General features: G+C 67.7%; 1 protein-coding gene across 8 annotated transcripts; it reads right to left on the reverse strand.

The window, feature by feature from the left end:
- Window positions 1–643: 643 nt before the first annotated feature.
- Window positions 644–21,806, reverse strand: DOK7 (docking protein 7). 8 transcript variants are annotated; one of them, XM_039838026.1, is made up of 11 exons: window positions 21,556–21,793; window positions 21,438–21,483; window positions 14,067–14,297; window positions 12,701–12,890; window positions 12,167–12,177; window positions 7,897–8,016; window positions 6,741–6,854; window positions 5,914–6,632; window positions 2,726–2,765; window positions 1,483–1,626; window positions 644–1,210 (listed from the first exon to the last, which is right to left on the reverse strand). In XM_039838026.1, the coding sequence occupies exons 1-11, from the start codon at window positions 21,607–21,609 to the stop codon at window positions 1,074–1,076; spliced, it is 1,806 nt and encodes a 601-aa protein (XP_039693960.1). In that variant the 5' UTR covers window positions 21,610–21,793; the 3' UTR covers window positions 644–1,073. The 8 variants fall into 8 exon arrangements, with proteins under 8 accessions (XP_039693960.1, XP_039693963.1, XP_039693962.1 ...); XM_039838025.1 differs by having other exon boundaries at window positions 1,139–1,626; window positions 21,580–21,796; XM_039838023.1 differs by having other exon boundaries at window positions 1,141–1,626; window positions 21,556–21,794.
- Window positions 21,807–22,297: the final 491 nt, after the last annotated feature.

Consider the following 22,297-nt stretch of genomic DNA (forward strand, 5'->3'; position numbering starts at 1 on the left):
TGGGCAGGGCAAGAGAGGCCGGTGTTCTGCAGCCACCAGCCCGAGGGACCCAGCTCGGGACGGCGCATGGACGGTTGGCCACTGGTGCTCCCCAGGGGGAGGCTCCCACAGACTCGCGGCGTCCTGGGTGGGAGAGGGGATGGGTGGCTGACGGATGACGGATGATGGATGACAGGGAGGAGAGAAGGGATGGGTCTGAGTGGGCCGTGGCTGGAGCAGAGAGGACCCCATCTCACCTCTGAGACCAGGGTGGGAGGACCCATTTCGGGGCTGCCCTCTCGGGCCCCCGGCCTACGGGGAGATGGCAGAAAGCCCAGCATCCAGACCCCGTGGCCAGCGGGGCTAGGACCACACTTCCACGCCAGCTCACTGAGTCCTCCCCAGAGCCACAGGCACCAGCCAGAAGAAACACATGGAAACCCCCACCCAATCCCCAAGGACGGGCCGATCCTGGCCCCGGACCGCTTGGCCATGTCACGATGACCGAGCCATGTCCAGGGGCCGCAGCCCAGCACAAGAAAGCTCATCTCGTCCTTCAGGAAAATAATGAGCGTTGTTAAAAATAGAAGGTTAACAATTTTAAATCATTCACTTGACTAACTGAATGGGTCCCAAGAAGGGATGCGATGAGCAGCGTTGGGCCACACTGGCCACCTGCAGGGCGGGACAGGACAGCCCCCCGCGTCACCTTGGCCGGCGGTGCCCCACCAGGGGCGACGGCTGCGGGATGCTCGGCACACGGGAGGCCTGGCCCGGCCGGCAGTGGTTTGGAGGCCTGTGTTTTGCTGTCATCGATTGGGTGGCTGCCACCTCAGGGAAGGGAGGGCCGTGTATGTCCCAAGGCCGCCTGCAGCCGAGATGCCTCCTGCCTGAGGTCCAGAGGGACTTGTGAAGGCCAAGAGCAGGGCAGCTCCCGCCGCGGGTTAGGCAGGGAGGGTTCGGGGACCAGCCACACTACACTACAGGCAGCAGGCCGTGACCCCGGAGCCCAGACCTCGGGGTGCAGCTTAGATGACCGCCGGGAGGCCCACCTCCCTCGAGCTCGCCGTCACCGCTGCCCGGCCAGGAGGGCCTCAGCGCAGGGTCCCCTTCTTCTTGGGCTCCAGCTCGGCCAGCCGCTCCTCACGGGCCTGTGCGTGCTGAGCCCCCGCCCTGTGGGCTGCTGCTGTGGCCGCAAGGTCAATCTGTGCGTAGCGGGAGGTTCCAGCCCCTGGAAGCAGCCCCAGGTGAGCCAGCCGAGTGACAGCAGCCCCGAGCCACCCCGCAGAGCCCCTTCCCCCCAGCAGAGGCCTCAGCCAGGACAGGGTGTCTGGCCGGGGGGCTCCACCCACATTGTCCACTTAGTAGGACCTAAGAGGAAGCTCTGAGGAGGACACAGCCCAGCATTAGGAAGGACAGGGTGACTGGGAGGAAGAACAGCTGGCCAAGGAAAGTCGAGGCCCCCCGCGGCCCCCCGTCCTGTCGGCTTGGGTGGGGACACACCTCGGACCCCCGCGCCGGCCTCCCCGAGCTCCAGGCCCAGGTAGTGCAGCTGCTGCTTGGAGGGGGGGCTGGTGGGGATGTTCACGTAGGCGGGCGCCTCGCTGCTCGGCCCCTCCGGCCCCGGTGCTCCTGCAGGGAGGGGGGCTGTGCACCCCCGGGGTGGCCGTGGCCTGAGCTGACCTCCGAGGCTGGCAGAGAGTCCCCCACTGCCCACTGTGCCCCACACGTCCCCCCGCCCTGGGATGCCACCCCACCCCTCCCTGACCCAGGTACCTGTCTTTCCCCGTCACCACTGAGCTTCTGGAAAGGGTGTCCCCACCTCTGTCTGCTGTGACGGGCAGACAGCTGCCCAGCTGCCCACCGGCCCACTGGGGCCCAGGGATCACACTCCTCTGTCCTCACCCCCTGCCGCCCACCCTCAACCCTCATCCCCCATCCGTCCGTCCTGTCCTCCTCCTCAGGCCCCCAGCCCTCCCCCAGCTCCCAGATCTCCCTGCCTACTCAGGCTTCAGGGACCGCTGGCCTGGTGGGTCCCCACAGCGGATCCCTCCCCTGAGCACAGACCCACACGTCTGGTGACATCTCTGTCATGACTCCAGGCACTTCAAGTTCTCTCCCTCCCCACCCCCCTGTCCAAGAGACTGCTCCAGTGCGGTTCAGGGTAGGACCCCCAGGGCGAGCCACCAGATGTGCACTGACCCCCCCTTCCCCACTGGCTGGGGGAGGGGCCCCGGTACAGGAGAGCAGGGTCAAGGCCCTGCCCAGCCCTGTCCAGCAGCCTCCCACCTGCTTCTCCCACGGGGGACGGGGCCACCGCCACTTCAGAGCGTAAGGAGCCAAAGGGACTCCCCTGTCTTCCCTGGGGATGATGTCCTTGGGACACCGCCAGGGCCACCTGGGAGGGCTGCCTGTGGCCTCCTGCTGTCGGGATGGATGGTCCTCGGCGCCCCCTGACCAGGGCTCCTGTCCACTCCCCTTTCCCCCCGGTGTCCGTGCCTGGCAGGCCTCGGCACCCCTGGGTGGCCTGGCTGTGCCCAGCCGCCCCATCCGCCCAGCCGGGCCTCCTCTCAGTTGCATGCTACTGCCCTGCCGTCCCCGTTGTCCACTCCCAGTGCCATCTGCTGCTGTCCACTGCCACACATTGCCCTTTCTGGATACTTTCTGGCTGGGCTGTCACTGCAGCCACCATGGTGCTCTCCTCTCTCGTCCCACGTCTAAGAGTTGGTTCCAGAGCCCGGCCTACCTGGATGCACGGGGAGCCCAGGGGGTGCGGCTGCCGCTCCCTAAACCAGAAAGAGTCCGTGTCAGTCTGTCCAGCAGGCTCCCACAAACCAGGGCGCCAACCCCAAGGACGAGCGACACAGGACGGGGGGCTGGGCCACCTACAGGGCCAACCAGCCTGGGGCGCCAACTCCTCGTCTGCCGGGGCCCTCACCCCGCACCCTGGGCCTTCCCGTGGGCCCTGTCGGCAACTCGGGCCGGGCCAAACGGCCCCCCAGTCCTGTGAGTAGTTTGATTGGCTCGCGGCCCCGCCTCCATCGCCTACTTCTGGGAGATGCAGCCCTGGCCTGGGGCCCCAGGAGACGAGTCAGGGCTCCAGACCACAACAGCCTCTTCCAGCTGCCTGGTCAGAGGTGTGACAGAGCCAGAGGAGGAGGGGGCCTCAGTGGCCTCAGAGCGGGGAACTTGGCCGCCAGCAGATGGGAGGGAAGGGTGGCGGCCCATGACTGCACACGCACCACCTCGGGGCCCGGTCTCCCAAACCCCGTGGAAGACGGGCCCTGCCAACAGCAGAGGCAGCTGACCGACCGCAAAGGGTCCGGCCTCACCAGCAGTGGGGCCTTGAGGGGCCGTGGGCTGGAATGGGGCGCAGGAGCTCTACCCATTCGCCAGGCGGGCGAAGGTGTGACCAGAGTCAGGACCCGGCACCCGGCACCTGGCGTGGGCCTGGCCTGACCTTGGGCCTTGTGGCCCCAGGAAGCAAGGGGGACCCCTGGCCAGCGTCTGCACCGCCCCCCACGGTTGCCCCCAGCCTGCCACTCGGAAGGAAGGCCCAGGGCCCCTGGCAAGTGCCCCACGCTGCCCGCCCCGCCCAGAGAGGCAGCAAAGCCGGCAGCAGACAGGAGCCCCTCCGGGCATCCCCAGCCAGGAGTGAGGCCCAGGCACACTGGAAAGAGAATGGGTGACAGGAAGGACCCCCTATGGCGTCCCCAGGGCGAAAGACTGTCCTGGTGGCCCCGCTTGGCTCCGCAGAGGCCCCCTGTCCCCACCCCCACCCCCAGACCACCCTGGGATCCAAGGGGAGCCTGAGGCACACTCATCTGAGGGCCAGGCCCCCCTCCTGGCTCACCCAGCACGGGAGGCACCACAGCGCCCAACAGTCCCTAAGGGCCACCACGGTCCGTGGCCCCTCCCAGGAAGGACCCCTCCCTCCTCTGGGTGAGGCCTTCACGCCAACCGGCCCGCACCCGGCCCCCAGCTCCTGCCTTGCCCGGTCCCCACACCGGCGGCCCTCCTGCCTCACCCCCCAGGTGGCCCTGGGGAGGGACAATGGGACCATGTGTGATGACGGCTCCATACAGGCCTCTGTGGAGCACTCACACATGTGCCCAGGGAGGTAGGGACTGTGTCCCATCTACAGAAGAGGAAACTGAGGCTCAGACAGGTGTAGTGACTTGCCTGGAGCCACCCAGCCCGCAGGCGGGGCCCCAGCTCAGCCCCCAAACCTGCCTTTCCCCGCCTGCATCACTGCGGGACCCACCCCCTGGGGCCGCTGCAGAGTGGCCCCACAAGGGTGAGTGGTGTGAAAATGGGCATGCCACACGGGGGATGGGTGTGGGGGTCTCCAGGCACGGAACCAGCACACTCCGTGGCCCAGAAAGCAGGGTGTCCACCTCACTCAGACATGGGCAGCCACCTGCCTGAGCCCCAGGGACTACTGAGGATCTTGCTGTGGCATATAGACCACACAGACCATGCATATGAATATGCACACACATGTGCACGCACATGCACACAGCACGTGCACGCATGCACTGCACACGTTACACACCACATATCTGTGTAGACACGCCATGCACAACACACATGCAAACATGCACACGTGCACCCATAACACACGTGAAAACACACACACAGGGCCACATGGGGCGTCTGAGGTTGCCACTCAATGTCCACACGTCTAGCACGATCGGGCCAGAGGCCCCCTAGCTGGGCATGGCCTCACACAGGTTGGTCAGGGGCCCCACTGGGAGAGCCAGGGCAGGGGGTGGACAGGGCTGGCCAAACGGAAAAAAACAAGATGGTAAGAAAAGAAAATTTTATTTCCAGTCTAAGAATTTATTACAAATAGTGTCAGATTTTAAAAATATGCAAGGGCAACGGGATCCCCCAGCCAGCAGTGACGGTGACGTGGCACAGCACGGGGGAGCCGCCTGCGGGGGGCAGGCTGATCCCAGAGCGCGGGACGGAGCCAGCGGGTCCAGAACCGAGGGCCGCGGGCCATGCCGCCCACGGGGCGTCCGGAATCGCAGGATGAGCGCACAGCCCCGGCCACACAGCTGCCCTCGTGCGGGTGAGCACAGGGCGCGTGGTGCCACGGGGGCCCGCGGGCTGTGCATGGGGGTCCCCCCAAACACAAGGGACAGGCCTCCGGTCCTGCCCGCTGCCTTCCGGGGCTTCGCAGCCGGGCCTTCGGGCAAGCTCACCCCACCGTGCCTGCCACACGGAGGTGACCACTGGGCTGGCCTGCCCACCCCGCACCCGGGACCCTTCAGACCCAGGGAAAAGCTGGTGCGGGGTGAGCCGGGAGGGGGCCCAGAGTCACGAGCCCCACCCCTCCCAAGTCCCTAGGCCTCCCGAGCCTCAGTTTCCTCCCTGTAAGATAGGCCACCTACGGGTACGGGTTCGAGAGGAGGCGAGGGACAAACGGGGAAAGCTCGTCACACACAGGGGAGTCACGGGGAGGTCCACCTCGAGCTCAAGTCCCCGGGAAGCGGGTGTCTGGAGCTGCCGTAGATGGTCTCGCTTTCTAGTGGGCGTTGTGGCTGTGCTATGAGGTGGGGGGCCAGGCCTGAAATGTGAGGGACGGCTGTCCGGGGAGTGTGGAGGGCAGGGCGGGGCAAGCCGGCCACTGGGGCAGCACCCCAGGGCCCAGCCAGACCCGACACGACTCAGCGCCGGCCCGCACCCCAGCCCTGACCGGGCCCCAGGGCTCTGCCGGCCACCTGCCTGCCCAAAGCGCACGTCCAGCTGCACCCGAGTCAGGCCTCCCAGCCCTGCGGGCCTCCCCTCCGGCCGCCACCCCAACCCCGCCCACCCCCGCAGCTGCCAGCAAAGGGCGCCCCTCTGTGGAGGCCCGCACCCCTTCCCGTCTTGTCCGGAGGGGCACGCCCGCCCTCTCGGGGCGGCGGCTCAGGGAGGAGGGTTTACCTTGAGTCCTCCACAGACCGGACACGCGGAAAAGAAGGCCGGAGGGGCTCCTGCGTGGGGGCCGCCTGCTTCCCGGGGCTCGCCGGGGGCCGGACTGGGCGGCGCCTCGCTGCCCAGGGCCTCCGTCCCCTGTGCCCGCCGTCGCGCACCCAGCCAGCTGGAGGGACACGCGGCGGACGTCTGGCCGCCCGAGTCCCCGGCTGCGCTGGCGTCAAGGCCGCCCTGCACGGCCGGCGTCTGGTCCCTGGGTTCCTGGCGCAGGCTGCGGGGCGTGTCGTAATGGGGCCGCAGGGCACTGGGCACCTGGTACTCGGCTGTCCCCGGGGGGCAAGCACAAAGGCTGGGCTCGGGCGCCCCAGCTGCCGGCGGCAGGCTGAGCAGCGAGCCAAACTCGTCGCCGGCATGCCACACGTCCAGGCTGCTGCCGGCGAAGGACGAGAAGCTGCCAGAGTAGGAGGAGTGGCTGCCGGTGGCGATGCCGCTGTCCGAGGAGCCCTGGCGGCCCACCTCCTGCAGCTGCCGCGGCCGCAGAGGCTTGGGCGGCCGCGAGGCGCCCAGCACGGCCTCGCCGGGGGCCCGGGCCACCCCCAGTCCCGGCCCCTCCTGCGATGTGCTGGCCGAGGACGAGGACTGCTCCGGCCACGCGGTGAGCCGGCCGCTGGCACTGACGTCCGAGTGGCTGGCCTCTGACGACGAGCTGGACAGGCTGCGGTCGTCCCCTGGGAGGGAGAGCAGGCTCAGTGCTCCCGCCGTCGTGGGCCAGGAGACAAGGAACGAGCAGGAGGGACAGGGACAAAGGCTGGGGGGCAGCCTGGGGGTGGCCGTACCTCCACTGCCCGGCCGGCCGCAGTGGGAGAGGAGGCTGAGCCGCTTCTCCAGCTGTAGGGCTTCCAGGGCCTCCTGGGCCCCTCGCTCCTCCGCGGGGCCCCCGGGGCCGGGGTCTGTGGCAGACAGGAGTCAGAAGGGGCAGCCCCAACCCTCTGCCCACAGGGCCTTCGGCCACAGCTCCAGACAGCACAGTGAGCCCAGCAGGGTCAGCACCATGTGCACCTCGGCCCAGCCCCAAAGCCAGGGCAGCGACGCAGAGATCCTCTGGGAGCCCCACTGCCCACTCCCGGCCGCCCACACCCCGATGCAGCTGCAAGGCAGGATGGCGCCAGCAGAGGGCGCAGCTGCACCGTCTGGCACAGCCCAGCAGCGGGGCTCAGGCGCGGAGCCGCCTCCCTCCTCCCAGCCTGTTCCCCTGGGCTGCGGGCTGAGCCTGGGAGAAGGGGGTCCCGCCCACTGCTCGCCTCCCCCTGCCCAGGGGGTCCTGCAAAGGGACCGCACTTGGCCTCACTGACCACCCGCCGTGTGGCCACAGGCCTCGATCTCTCAGCAGGACAAAGGGCCAGGCCCTGCTTCACTGCCGTGAGAGGACAGCCAGCCACCTTGGGTCTCTGGCGCCAAGGACCAGCCTTTGTCCCTCGGGAGGCGGCTGGGCCTGGGCCCCCCAGGTTGTCTTTAGGGGAACGTAGCTCACCCCGTGAGGAGGAGCCCAGTTGGCACAGCCCCTGGCCCGGAGCTCTGGGGGAACGGCAGCTCGGCCACAGCGGGGGGAGCGGGGACAGAACACGGCCTGCTCCGGGCCGCCCTTCCCCACCACACTGCTCCCTGAGACCCCCAACCAGGCCGCCTCACAGGGCGGCTTCCCACCGAGCGCTGGCTTGGACAGAGCTGGTCCTGACCCCACACAAGGTCCCTGCAACCTCGAGCCAGGCCCCTGGCCCACTCTGGGACACGGGGCTGCTCAGGTGTCTGGGAGCCTCGCCCGGAGCAGCTGCAGCACGAGATGGCCCGGAGCGCCCCGACAGCCCAGCCCCCCAGAGAAAGGGCTGCACCCCTGGAGTCTGCCGGCGAGGCCAGCGCCGATGGCTTCTCAGCTGCATGTGGGGGCAGGGCGGCGGCCAAGGGACCCTGCCACGGACCACGGCCCGCACACACCTGGGAGGACCGGCCGCAGCCCGCAGGGGCCCTTGGTCGGGGAGAGGCCCCGGACGATGCAGTCGAACAGGAAGCTGATCTGCTCCCCCTCGGCCGAGGACAGGAAGAAGACTCCGGCCCCTGCAGGGGACAGACGCGTCAGCCGGCCAGAGCGCAGGTGGGTGGCACCCCCGCAGGGTGGCTCAGGGGCGGGAAACCTGGGCAAAGCCACGAGGCCACCTGTCAGGGGTGTCCCCGAGCACCTGGATGACCTCTTAGGGCCCCAGTAACCCCGCTGGTCACATGCAGCACACACACACACACACACACACACACACGCACGTGTCCAGGTGCCGGGCCACCTCGCTGTGTGACAGGGACAGGGTGGGACACAGGTCCCACTGGCTGGTCCAGGCCCCGCCCTGATCTGCTGCCTCCCATGTCCCAGGACAGGACAAGGGGCCAGGGGGCCAGTGAGGGCGTCTCACAGCACGGGAAAGCCCAGCGGCCCCCTCACACCTCCAAGCTCATCTGGGGGCGGGGGCGGTGTGAGACCTCAGCCACGTCGGGGTGCTCACAGCCAGTTTGCTCGCCCAGGGCTGTCGTGAGGGTGAGTACGGGTGTTGGCGTAACGTGTGCCGTGGCATCTGCCCCATGAAGACTCGGCCCCTGGGCCGGGCCAGCTGGCGTCCTGGCCCACTGCAGTGCATGCCCTCGATAGGACACTGGAGCCCACGCATAAACGTGCAAGGCCAAGGCTGTGCATGGCGGCCACCCAGCAGGGCAAGGCCGGGCATGGGACCACAGTCTGGGGCACCTGGGGCCGCTGCCCGAGCAGGGAGCAGCCAGTGAGTCAGCAGGCTGCCCGCCCTCCCTGGCCAGAGTGAATGAAATCCCTCACCGCCAGTGAATGGTACGTGGCCACGTGGGGCCGGGCCGCCACAGTGGCCTCACCGCACAGGAATGCCGGGGCCCTCGCCCTCTGCCTGCTGCCCAAACAAAGGCACACGCCTGAGTGGACAGTCCCCGGGAGCCACCGAGAGACGGGCGGGGCAGGCGAGCTCCACACTAAGCTTCTGCCACCGCCGGCTCCCCGCGTCGAGGGACCCGGGGGCTCCGGCCGCCCCCCACACATGGCACCGCCCCACACCATGGGCACGAGGAGACGCAGCCCCCTCCAGCTGTGGGAGGCTCATCCAGGCGATGCCCCCAAACGAGAGACCTGCTCCTTTAGAGATGAGGGAACTGACGCCCAGACGGGGCCAGGAAGCGGGCTCGCTGAGACGCCCACGAGGCTCGCCACCCAGCGCGGCCCAGCGGGCGGCCCTCCCAGCCGAGGCGTGCCAGCGGAGAGCTGCGCCAGACCCTGGCCGGAGGGCAGGCGGGGCGAGGGCCCGTCCCCCAGCTGACGGCTCGTTCACAGCGTCCCCGTCCTGGCCGCCACCCGCCCCGCGCGGCAGTCAGGCCCACCAGCTCCCACAAGGGGCCAGGCATGTCGTCCCGAGCTCACAGTCAGCTGGCAGAGGCCACAGCACAATCAGTCCCCCGACTATAAAAAACCACATTACGAGGGGGGTGGAGCCGGCGGCATTCCACTGGGGCGTCTGCCCAGCGTCACGCTCCCCAAGACTCAGCCCGCTGCTGAGGCCTGGGGACACAGCCGCCACCCCCACACCAGCTGGGCTGACCGCAGGGGCTCCCTGGGGCAGGGCGCACATCTCACACGGCTGGGTGGCCTGAGCCTCGTGACAAGGCCTCCAGGACACACTGACCTCACGCTGGCCTGGTGGCCTCCCCGGCTCCCCAAGGGTGGGGTCCCTCTCGACCTACGAGGGCGTGCGTGGTTCAGTGGAGCGGAGGGGACAGGCACAGGGCTGGCCCCTGACCACCCCGCCTGACACTGTCAGTGAGATCCCGGGGGGGAGAAGCCACCAGAGACACTTGGACCTTGGTGCCCAAGGACCAAACTTCCCGCACTGGGATGTGGGATGCGGCTCCACAGAGGCCGCGTCCGAACCACCACAGCTGCTCACAATGAGGCGGGGTGTGGGGCCGGGTCACTGGTGGACCTTGGCTCCACCTCGCGTGGATGTCTAGGCCCCCGCCTGTAAGTGGGGGTGATGCGCAGGCCTCGGAGGGTCGGTGTGAGAGCGTGAGCTGGCACAGTGGACCTGGCAGGGTGACCCTTGGGGTGGCAGCCGCCCCCGGCTCTGTGTCTCCCTGGCCTGAGTGTCCCCAGTCATCTCCCTGGACACTTGGCACCCAGAATCACTCTGGTCTGCAAACGGCACGGTGGCCACAGAAGGATGACAGATTCCGGTCCCAAATGCCACCCCCAGTGGGAAATTTGGAGCAGAGGGGCGAAGTAGACCACGAACTTGCCAGTAACGTGACAGGTGGTCTTAAACCTGCAGAGGGGATTGGGCTCCTCGTACAAACCCGAAACGGTCCCTACTGAATGCCACAATTCATAAATGTCCCTCCTGCTGCCCAGTGCAAGGGGGATGGGGCCTGGGCACAGGCTGCCATGGGCACGGCACCAGAATGGGGCTGCCCTTAGGGGGGCCTCCAGGCCCGCCCTCCGGGGACGGCCTCTGCCCCGCCCCTCCCCGGCGATGCAGGCCCCGCCCCACGCACAGCTGCTGGCAGCTTCCCACCTCCTCAGGGCCCCGCCTCAGACCCTGTCTGCACCCTGCTCGTGGGAAGACGCCCACCTGCACCGCGAGTGGGAGTTCTAAACTCTGAGGCCGCAGAGGAGACCATCCCGCAGCCCTGTTACATGATGTCCTGGCAAATAACACGGGTCCCCTGGCCCGCCCCACGGGCAGGGCAGGCCAGTGCCACCCCTGGGCAGTCTGCGACCACGGGGGGGCCAGCGCTGGAGCCTGCCCTTACAGGACGAGCAGGGAAGCGAAGGCACAGGCCGCCCCCCGCCCTGTCCAGGTGCTGCGAGGGGCTCACGGGCGGGAGGACCGCCATGTGCCAAGTGCACTGTGGCCCGTGGCTCCGGACCGGCCACGTAAGGGAGGGAACAGAGCTGGGGGAGGGGCCCCGCCCCACCCACTGCTCTGGACGCCCAGTGCCACAACCTCCCGCGAGCCGAAGACCAGGTGTCCCGAGGGCTCATCCAGCAGAGGGGACTCTGACCGATGCCCTGTCCGGCTCCTCCCTGCCAGCTGGGAGCAGGCGGCCAACAGCTGTGTTCATCGGTCTCCCCCTGGGGACCCCCGAGCTGGGGGGTGGGGGTGCGCAGGCCTGGCTGCGGCTGCCCTGCCGGCTCCAGAGCCACTGCCCCAAACCAGCCGGCCACCTCCCTCTGCATCTCCAACCCTCAGCCGCCCCGAGCCGGGGCCCGGCCGTCATCTGACGGCCGTCGGCCCGGGTTTGAGCTGGTGCGGCTAAGGCAGGGCCGCCCCCTGCTGCGGCCCCCCGCACGGCAGCGGCACACTGCCCTCGTCGCCTGCCCCCTCCTTCAGGAACGAGGGCCCCGGGCGGCCAGCACGACCTCGTCCTCAAGTGCATGGCCTTGCCCAGAGGTCCCCATCTACTCCTGGCCGGACCAAGCGCTGAGCCCTCGCCATCTCGACCTCAAGTGAGGCTGTGTGAGGGACACATGCTGCTCAGGGCGGGGTGGGGGTCACGTGGACAGAGGTCCCCAGCTGCTCCAAGCCGCCATCTCGGCCTGTGTCCGTGGGGGGCAATGGCCCCATCCAGTGGGGGGCCTGGACCGCACAGCCAGGCCCCGAGCACGGCTCCGCCCAGGCCCCACCGCAACCCAGCACAGTGACCACGGCAGCCGCTGGAGCTCACGCACGCCTGCGCTGGCCGCCTCTGGGACGCTTGTCCCCGGAGCTGGGGACTCTCACTGGCCCTCACGTGTGACGCTGGGCAGCTCTTCCTGCCCTGCCTTGCCCCGCCCCTGGCCCACGCCCTCGACGAGCACGAGTATTATCCTTAAATCCGAACGTGAGCGGCTCGGATGCTCTGTGGCCTCAGACGCAGGGCCATGAGCTGTGACCCGAACGCCTCACTCCAGAGATGCTGGCTGCCTCTAGGTGGCTCTGTGCCCAGAGCAGGAAGGAGCGGGTCTGGACTCAGCACTAAGCGCCCGTCTCGCGAGACACCGTGCTCGCCAGTGTCCCCAGATACCAGCAAAGTGAGTGTGCCAGTGGGGTCAAGTTTTGCCAGGGAAGTGGGCGTGCCTGTGCCCAGGTCCCCACAGCCAAATACTCCCAGTACCCGCACCTGCTCCCAAACACTCACAGTACCCACACCTGTCCCGAGTACTCACAGTACCCACACCTGGTCAGTACTCACAGTACCCCCACCTGGTCAGTACTCTGAGTGCCCCCACCTGGTCCAGTACTCTGAGTACACCCCACCTGGTCCCAGGAGAGTACCTCACACAGAGTACCCCCTGGTCCCAGTGTATCGCGGTGCCTGGTCGGTCGCTCACGGTGCCCACCTGGTCTCGATGCTCACCCTGCCCCCACCGGTCCCGTTACTCACACTGCCACCGGTCCGGTCTCACAGTACCCCCACCTGGTCCCGGTGCTCACGGTGCCCCACCTGGTCGGTGCTCACCCGGTGCCCCCACACCCTGGGCCGCTCTTTTTCCACCCCACCCTGGTCCCGGTGCTCACCCCACCCCTGGTCCCAGAAGGCTCACGGTGCCCCACCTGGTCAGGGCTCACGGTGCCCCACCTGGTCAGAGGCTCACCCAGTACCCCACCTGGTCCCGGGGCTCACGTTGCCCCCACCTGGTCACGGTCACGGTGCCCCACCTGGTCCCGGTGCTCATGATGGTCTGGCCTGGTACCCACACCTGGTCCCGCCTTCAAAGATGAATCCGTTGGGCACGGCCCCATAGCGCCTCAGGTCAGACAGCTTCCACTGCCCTGTGACGGCCGGAGGAACGTCCCTGGCCACCACGAGGACATCGTTGCAGAGGTGGAGGGTGGCAGGGCCGCTCTCCAGCTTGGTGCCTGGAGCCACCGTCACATGGAACCTGTGCACTGAGAGCCGGGAAGGGGAGAGAGGGTGTCACGGGGCGGGTGGAAGGGCCACTCCTGGCGTCAGCTCCAGGGGATAGGGCTGCTCTGCACCGAGGCCGGCCCCAGGCAGCTGCCCCATCCAGGTGCAGCGTCTGGCGTGGTGGCTGTTCCTGCCTGGCCCTTCGGGGACCACCTTCATTCCAGGTGGGCCAGTCGCCCTGACCACCCCTCCCCACACGAATGGCCGACTTGGTTCCAGCGAGTTCGGGCCACAGCTCCTCACGGGAGGCTGCTGACAATGCTCTGGGTGGGGGTCCCTCTTCACGGAGCACCCCCCTCGGGACACAGCCTGCCATGGTGGCCGGCAGAGCCCCATGTCACAGACTAGGGCCCAGCTGGTGGCCAGTTCGTGGAGTACCTGGGGTCTGCCTCGCAGCCCAGCCAGGCCACAGGGCCACGCCCAGGCGCATGGGTGTCAGCGAGCCCATGCTCACGTCCTTGTCATGATTTCTATCAAGGCACCAAGACAGCATGCCAGCTACCTGTGTGCGAGGACCCCGCAGCCCATGAGAGAAAAAGGTAGCTGTGCCTCTGAGCCAGACGAGCCGGCAGAACCCCGACTGGACAGTCACGCTTTCTCCCCGGCACCCTCTCACCGAGCCTTCTGCATGCCCCCCACGAGGCACGGGGCCTGGGGCCCGTACAGGATGCCGATCCCAGCCGCACTGGAGCGAGCCAGCAGGCCGCATCCTCCGTCTGCCTCCTCCCGAACAGGACCCCGAGAGCACCGCCCTCCCCTGGCCTTCCCGCCCAGCTCAGGGCACGGGACCTGCTACATGTCCTGCGGGAGACTCAGAGGGACAGTGACCCTGTGACATTTGCCGCTTCCCACCTGGCTCTGGGCTCGGGTGGCCAGGTCAGGGAGCAAAGGGTAGCACTTTGGAAGGTCACTCTGCTTAGACAGCCACCCGCTTAGGTTGAAAGCCCTGGTTCTAATGAACAGGATGGAGTTAGGCAGCTTGAGGGGCCCCGGCAGCGCCCCCTTGCTCCCCTAGACCCCGAACGCAGTGTCCAGGCAAGATGGCCCTCAGCACACACCCCCGCTCTATGCCCTGGAGTCCGGTCACGGCCTCTGCAGCACGGGACACTTAAAGATGGAGGCCAAGGGGGACCCCTGCCGTGCCACCCATCACTCACCCTCGCCGAGTGCGTAGCGGATCCGGGTGTCCCAGGCACACACGGCCTCGCGGCTATCGAAGCCCAGCATGACGGCCTGCGACAGGCAGACGATGGCCAGCGTGTGGGCCAGGCCCTCGTAAGGCAGGCCGAGGTCCAGGCCACAGATGTCCTCCAGCATCAGGCTGCTGCGTTCCCGCAGGCCCTTGGCCCGCTCGGACTTGTCCTTGTAGGCGAGCATCAGCAGGCAGTCTGCGGGGGAGCACAGAGCCTGCCCAGGGCCCCTTCCTGCCACACGCACGCCCACCTGCCCTCCTGGGTCTCTGTGTTCCCAAGGTGTGACCGGCCTCCAGCCCTGGGGAGTGGCGAGGGCCACTGTGCCTCAGGCCCCACTGCAGACCCCACACAAGCCCCGTCTCTTCCCCGTCTGCAAGGGACGTGCCCGAGTCTGGGCGAGCCAGGCCTGTCCTCAAGTTCAACATCGTGATTGCTGACCCTGCTACCCCAGCGCAAAGCAGGCAGCCACTCTCCAGGGGCCCATCCCAAATGTGGCTGCACCCCCCCCACCTCCCCCCACCGTGTGGCCCTGACCCATCCTGTCTCCGCACCCATCCTCCCCGCCCCCACCCCACCCCAGGCCCAGTCTGTGGTGGAGGTGCAGCGTCTGGGGGCCCAATGTGATGCCAGAACATTGAAGTGTGAGAACCCTGAATGCCATGCAAGCTCCAGACATCTGGTCCCAGGCCACACAGGAGAGGCCAGAGGCCATGGCGCCTGCGGGGGACACGGGGGAGGGGCAGCGCGGTGACCTTCCTCTTCAATGCCTGAAAAGCAGGCCCTGCAGATCCCAGGGAGAGCTGAATCCTGAGCAAACATGACTCAAACGCTAACTGTGAGCTGGGATGAGAACAAGGCGCCGTGGTTTGCTCTCTGCCCTGCCCAGTGCCTCGGACCACGGCCTCGGCCTCAGAGCGAGGGGCCTCAGCGACGAGGCCAGGGTCCGTGGACACCCGCCCGCTGCTCACCTCGGCCCTGCAGCCTGACAGCGGACGGAAACTAACACACGACTGAGTCTCGGCAAATGGGTGACGGCGATGGGGGCTTCGCTTCCTACTTAAAACCCAGTTCTTTGTGTTCAAAACGCTCATATCAGAAAAAAGCAAAGATGCTCCCAATGGAGGGAAAAACCCCAGAACCCACAGAAACCCGTCTGAGGGCCTCAGGGTGTTCTCTCCCAAGCGTGGCCCCGTGGAGGGGGCGTGACCGGCCCAGGAAGAAGGCAGTCACACGGGCGGGCCGCGTGAAAAGCACGTGTCACCATGGAAACATCAAGCTGTCAGCAGAGGCCTGAGGGAAGCGCCTGAGGGAGGCAGAGCTCACGGAGCCACAGGAAAAGGCTGGCACCACCACACCTGGGGCGGCCCCCGAGACACACGACCACTTCCTGTGCCCCTCGCTCTGCAGCAGGCTCTAGCATCTCAGAGCGGTCATTCCCCTTGGCTGTCTGTCCCTCGTCTCTTTGCTGTCTCCCACCCGGAGGTGAGCTCTGCATGGCGACAGCCCCATCGATGGCCTGGCTCAGAAGAGAGTGAGGACGTCATGTCAGATGAAAGACCATCGCTTTAGGCATGGCCTGACCAGCAGGGCAGAGCCTGACTGTCACCTCCTTTGTTCTAGGAGTTATGCTCCCAGTAATACAGCCAAGAGCAAGGTCGACAAACCTTTCTATAAAGAGCCAGACGATGACGGTTTTCATCTTCACGGGCTGTGCAGTCTTGGTCACAACTACTTAACTGCAAAAGCAGCCAACAGCCTGTAAGTGAGTGGCTGGGTTCCAACAAAACTTTATTACAGAAGCAAGCGGAGGCTGGATCTGGCTTGAGGCTGTGGTCTGCCGACGCCTGGTGCAGAGTCGTTGCCACGACAGCCGCCACACTGCCCCCGAGCTCCTCCCGCCTTCCTAGCGGGAGCAGGTCTCTGTCCTAGACGTTCTGGACCCCGTCCTGGACGTCCTGGACGTCTGCACCTGCAAGCCTGGCTTGGGGGCCGTGTGCAAGGGCCGACATTTGTCCCTGAGTCTCATTTCCCCTGGGCTGCCCCATCTTTTTGGGTTCTGGCTGCGCCTGAAGCGCGGCTCCTACCCTGCTCCCTAAGGAGGTTGGAGACCCCATCTGCAGTGGGCTGAACGGGGCGGGGCGCCCAAAAGACACGTCCATGCCCAACCCCCCAGAACCTGAAATGTGACCATATTTGGGAAAAGATCCTTGCAGATGTCAGGAAGTTAAGGATCCCGAGGTGAGACCACCCCGGACTATGCGTGGGCCTTCAGTCCAATGACAGGGGTCTTCCAGAGAGACAGCAGACACAGACATACACACAGGGAGGCGGTCACGTGAAGATGGAGTGATGTCACCACAGCCCAGAAACGCCTGCAGCCACCAGCAGCCAGAAGAGGCGGCAAGAAGCTTCCATAAGCGACTCTAGCAAGAGACCGGGGCCTGCCACACCTTGGTGTTGACCTTCCGGCCTCCGGGGCTGTGAGGGCGCATTTCTGCTATTTCAAGCCCCCAGTTTGTGATACCTGTTACGACCGCCCCAGGAAACTAAGAGACCATCCGAGTCACCGTTTCACGTTTAAATGTGAACGGAACAGGGTGAGGGACAGGGCTGGTGGGAGCTGACCGGAGTCACGCCCCGGGTGCTGGAGCGGCTGACGCCCACCCCATACTCGGCGTCCCCAGGCCCCGCAGCAGGGCGCCATGTCCTCCGCTGCTCTGTCCCCTCTCCCCTCTCCATCACCTTAGGCAATGAATTGATCCTATTTTTAAAACCCATTCTGCAAGGAGGGCAGCTTAGGGGAACCCTGCAGTGGTAACGGGAAGTGGGGGATGGAAATTCTCAGTCCGGGGCCCAAGCAGGGTCCGTGGACACACCGGGCACCCAGACACCAGAGCTGTACCCGCTGACCAGCTCCTCCAGGGACCCAGGCAGGGAGCCCAGAAGGACTGGCCCTTGGCAGGGTCTCCCGGTCAGGGCTGAGAAGGCACCGCTGGCCTTTCCATCCAGAACACTGGCCATCCCACTCAGGTGGCCTTTGTCGGGCTCCCCACTGTGCCGGGCAGGCCCTAAGGACCCTGAGAGGAACCAGTGGGCCCAGGCCTAAGGGGGCACAGGCAGCCTGGCCTGGCTGGGGGTGAGGGAGGAAGGGGGAGGGTGGGTGTAGGGGCAGGAAAGGCAAAGGCCCTGTGGGCAACATGCGTCCTGCAGAGGATCCTGCTCCCTGCAGGGCCACGGAAAGAGCTCCCGCTGGGCTGCCCCCCGAGTCCGCCCACCTCCCACTCCATCCCACAGCCCCCCACATCCCCAAGGCCCTCGTTCGGCTTGTGAGCTCAGGGCCAGGGACTCCCCAGAGGGGACCATGGAACTTCGAGGTGGAAGGACCTGGCCCAGCAGCCCCACCGGGAACAGCATCGTGCTGGACAGAATGGCCAGTGCAAAGGCCTGGAGGCTGGGCTGGCACGGGGGGCGGGGAGGAGTGACCCAAGGTGCTGGCGAAGGGTCAGCAGGGCCGGCAAGCCAAGCCCAGCACCTCATCCCAACACACCAGGGAGCCCCAAGGGCTCTAAGCAAAGAGGACCTGGCCCGGCTGTGCGTGGACAGTGGACACGGCGCAGCAGCAGAGGCCTCTAGGCTCTGAGGGAGGTGCCTGCAGAAAACGGGCCCAGGCTCCTGCCACTCTCCAGTAACCATGGAGACAGCCTGGAGGGCACCTTCCTCTGCCTGGACCCCTGGTGAGCACTACGCAGGGCTGAGGGGAGGAGGAGGGAGGGTGCTGGACTCTCCTGGGGAGGCCTGGGGAGGGGTTGCTGGGGCAGGGCCAGGGGCGGGGTGCTGTCCTGGACACGTGAGCCCCATCGGACACGTGCGTATGCAGGGGGCTGGATGCAAATATAACCGGGGAGTCAGGAGCCCTCGAAAGCGTTTACAGCCGGGCCCAGCAGGGAGGGCTCTGTGGGCGGCCTGCACGAGGACAGAAACACCCACAGGACACAGCTGGAGCCCGTGACAGAGGCCAGAGGAGCAGCAGCTGGATCTAGCCCTCGGAGGTCACAGTGACCTTGCGGAGTGTCTTCAGGAAAGCAGCCTGGGGACAGCCCCAAGCAGCTGGGGCTGGAGGGCCACTGACCGAGGGTCTGCGAGCACCTGAGGCCACAGCCAGGAGGCACCGTCTGACTCACGGGCCAGGCCCCTCAGTGACCCCATTCGGGAAGGACGCACGTGGAGGGCCATGTGGGCATCGGCGGGAGACCGCAGGTCCACCGCCGGCCACCCAGGGCAGGGGCTACTCAGGTGCCTGCAGAGGACTCACCCACGTCAGGCCGAGCGGCTGCAACTCCCAAGCCTGAAGCAGGGGTGTGGGAGGCCCCAGGGGACCGGAGGGCTGGCCGCCGCTGCCACGCCTGGACACAGGCTGCCTGCCCGGCCAGGACCTAGACTAGACGTCGCACCCACTCCCGTGGGGCACAGATGATCAGCAGTCAGGAGGGGCCACCCGGGACCCCCTGGGACCCCACCCACTCAGCGGAGCTGACACCACGTGGGGAGGGCACGGGCTCTGTGCCCCGCTCCTGGGCCCGGGGGCTTCGCACTGCCCAGGTGCTGCCGGCCGGCCTCACTCAGCAGGTCCCAGCCCTGCAGGGCTGCGGTGAGGGACCCCGCCCTCCTGGAACTCGGCACTGACCCGAGCAGAGACGGCATGCACACTGCGCTGTCAGTGGTGGCCATGCAGACCCCGGCTGGCCCCAGGCAGCGGGGGGCTGAGGGCGGGAGGCCGTCCAGACGGGACTGCTTGGTCTCTGGGCCTCAGCCCTCTGCCCATCATGACCCAAAGGCCTAGGACTCAGGGTCCCTCCTGGTGGCTTTTCTGTACTGGATGATGTCCCCAGGCAGCCCGCACAGGATGGGACGTGGTGAGGCAGGACCCCTGAGCGCTGTGTCCCTGTCCGAGAGCTGCCAGCTGCTCTGTGAGTGCCTCTGGAAGCCCCATCCGCCGGCCTCCCCCTCTGGCCAGCGTGCTTGATGCCCCCTCCTACCGTTCTAAGCCCCGACACAGGAAGGAAGAGAGAGGCTGCCCAGGGTCACTCGAAGTGGGCCCTGGACTGGAGAATTCTTTGGCCAGGTCAGAGTCCGAGACCCCAAGGGACCCACCACTGAAACGCTTGTCACTCGGGACTCACCCCTTCCCTCCCCTTCGCTGACTACAGCTTATCCTATGAAGCTGGTGAGAAAACACGCAAACAGGATGGGGCACCCCTCGGCCCACCCAGCCCGGTGCCTCGTAAGTGTCCTCGTGGGCCCTCCCGGGAAGGAAGTGACCTTTAAATGTAGGGTCCCAGGTTTTCCGCAGCAAGAAGCCAGGCGGCACCCTCTGTCCTTGCCACACTCGGGACCTGGGGCATCTTGGCTGTGAGGTTCTCCAGAACGTGGGCCTGCTCCCCCCAGACCTGAGTCCAGCTGGGGGGCTGGCCTTAAGGACAGGGGTGGAGAGGTGACCGCTGGGGCCACGGGAAAGTGGGGCTGCACCCTCACGGCCAGGCTGCCCCAGCACTGGGAGAGCGGCTGTGGGGGAGGGCGAGGGTGTCAGGGGCTCTGGGCAGAGGGGACGGGCTGCCCGGAGGGGAGCAGAGCCACCAGCACTGGGCAGTGATGGCAGGGGGCGCAGGGCAGTGGGCTGAGACTCTGCCTCGGCTCAGGAGCCTGTGAGCTGACTGACCGCGGTCTTCAGCCAGCGGTGGGTGTTCTGAGACGCTGGGCACGGGGATGGGAGATGGTGGGTGCAGGGCTCGGAGAGGGTGTCAGCCCGGAGGGGTCAGAATGTGTCCACCGCCACCCTAATCCCCTCATCCAGCCCCTGGTCTTGGCAGCTTTTCGACCACAAGGCTTCTGGGCACAGGCAAAGCGAGGACACGTGATGACTCGTGGGGTTGAGGGCCCGCCCTGAACCCCAGTGAAGAAGGCCCTGCAGGTGCCCCCCAGGACGGAGCTCCCCTCCCAGGGGGCTCTCTAATGCTGAAGAGAGCCTACGGCCAGCACTGCAAGTCACAGCCCCACGCGGGGACAAAGGCCAACCCCACGGCTGCCGCGCCAGCGGGACGCCGGTCCCAGACATCACACAGGCCCCAGCCCACCAGGGACCCACCAAGCAGCACTGAACCTCCAGCCAGCCCTGCAGCAGCCACAGCTGGCCAAAGCCCTTCCTGTCGCCGTGGGCCTTTGTCTGTGCTGCCCCTGCCCATTCTCTGCCTGCCAGGGCCCCCATCTCCAGCCCCTACCCCTCTACCAGCCACCCCCAACCCCCGACTTCCCCAGGACAGGCATCCAGCAACACCAGACACAGGGGCTGAGCCTGGAAGATGGGGTGACTGAGCCGGCAGTGAGCCGGGCCCCAGGAGGGGCGCCCAGCCCGAGACAGGCGAGTGTGTTGGCGGCGGACGGCAGGCCCTTGCCGAGCCACCTGGAGGTGCCAGGACCAGGAGGGGAACAGGGAGGAACCCCCACACCCTCCCTGGGAAATGACAGCCACCCCAGGCGTCCCTGAGGACGGTGGCGGCCCCACATGTGTGGGGCAGCGTGCACTAGCTCGGCAGCATCCCTCACAGACCCCTGGGGCCTGGGCCGGCTCCAGGACACCTGTCTCCAAAACAGCTGCGGCCCCCGGGGCCGGGCCTCCCTGCTGCGCCCCAGCCACTCGCTGAGGAAGATGCCCGACTTCCGGCCCGCTGGCCCCCTCCGACGCGGGGTGCCCACGCTGTCCTCCCCGCGTGTGCCCCCACACAAGGCACGCTCCGCCTCCTCAGGCTGGACGCCCCCACCCCCCCCCCCACCCCACACCCCTTACCCCACCCCCCACCCCCACGGCCCCTCGGCTGCACTCGGGCAAGGTGTGCGGGCGCCGGTCAGCGCGGCCCGGACCCCCGCGGCGCGTCTGGGTTCGGGGACACTCCGCCCCGCCCCCGCGCCTGCATAACTTTCTGGGTGCTCCCTGGGCGAGAAGGGGGAGGGGCCCTGCAGCCCCCAATGCCCCTGCGGCGCATCCCGGCCTGTCTGCCCCGGGGGAAGGGGGTCCTCGGCAGGGCCGCGTCCCCCCCCACCCGCACCCCGCGGCCGCCCCCTGCGCCCCGCCTGCGGAGGGGTCTCGGCGTCCGCGGCGGGAGGAGGCCGAGTCCCCCGCGCTCTCCGGTTACAGCCCGCGGCCTCGGCGCCGCCGGCTATTTCGGGGAGCTGGCCGAGCTCCGGGCCGGCCGAGCGAGGAGGCCGCCGCCCCGCGCCCCCGGTGCCCCGCGCCCCGGCCCCGCGCCCCGGCCCCGCGCCCCCGCCCCGCGCCACGCTCACCTGCCACCGGCGACGGCTTGCGCAGCACCAGCCACCTACTCTTCCACTGCGGGGACAGAGGGGGCGTGAGCGGCCGCCCGCGCCCCGCGCCCGCCCCGCGCCCGCCGCGCGCCCCCACCTTCTTGCCGTCCCGCAGCTTGACCTGGCCCTCCACCAGCGCCGCCTCCGTCATCTTCTGTCATGGTTCCCGCGCGCCCGCCTCGCCTCTCCCCGCCACCCCGAGGCCGCCCCAGCCCAGGGTCACTTTCAAAATAGCTTCGGGAGGGCTCTGGGCTGGGCCAGCGAGGGCGGGCCGCGGCGGCGGGCGGGGCGTCCCGCGAGGTGCGCGCACTTCCCGCCGCGGCCCCTCCGCCCCCGCGGCCGTGGCGCTGGGGACGGCGGGGCGCCTGGGGTCACCCGAGGCCCCCTCCAGACCGAGGCCCCGTCCAGAACGGGGCTCAGGCACTGGCTCACCCCGGCGCCTGGGGGGTGGGGAGAGGGGCCCCTCTTTTCCAAAAGCAAAGAAAACACCCAGCACGGAGGGAACACGCCTGCGACCACGCCGCCCAGTTTCAAAGTTCGTGTTCAGCTAACCTGGCTTTATCCTGCGCGCCTGCCCATCGCACTGCCCAGGGCTGTCACCAGGCACCCTTAACAACAGAGGGGACCCAGGCCAGGACACTGACCCGCCCCGCCGGCTCTCTCCCCCTCCCCTGCCCCCACCCTCCGGGCAGGGTAGTGGAGGGGGCCATTCCCATTTCCTGCAGCATCAACCCCGGTGCAACCAGCTGCCGGGTGGTGGTGGGACCAGGACCTACAGCGGACACAGTGTCCGGTCCCCTCCAGCCTGGCCAAGCGCTGTCCCACTGGCCCACCTGGCA

The sequence above is a fragment of the Pteropus medius genome, unplaced genomic scaffold (genome assembly GCF_902729225.1).
Source record: "Pteropus medius unplaced genomic scaffold, Ma_sr-lr_union100, whole genome shotgun sequence".
NCBI classification, from domain to species: Eukaryota; Metazoa; Chordata; class Mammalia; order Chiroptera; family Pteropodidae; genus Pteropus; species Pteropus medius.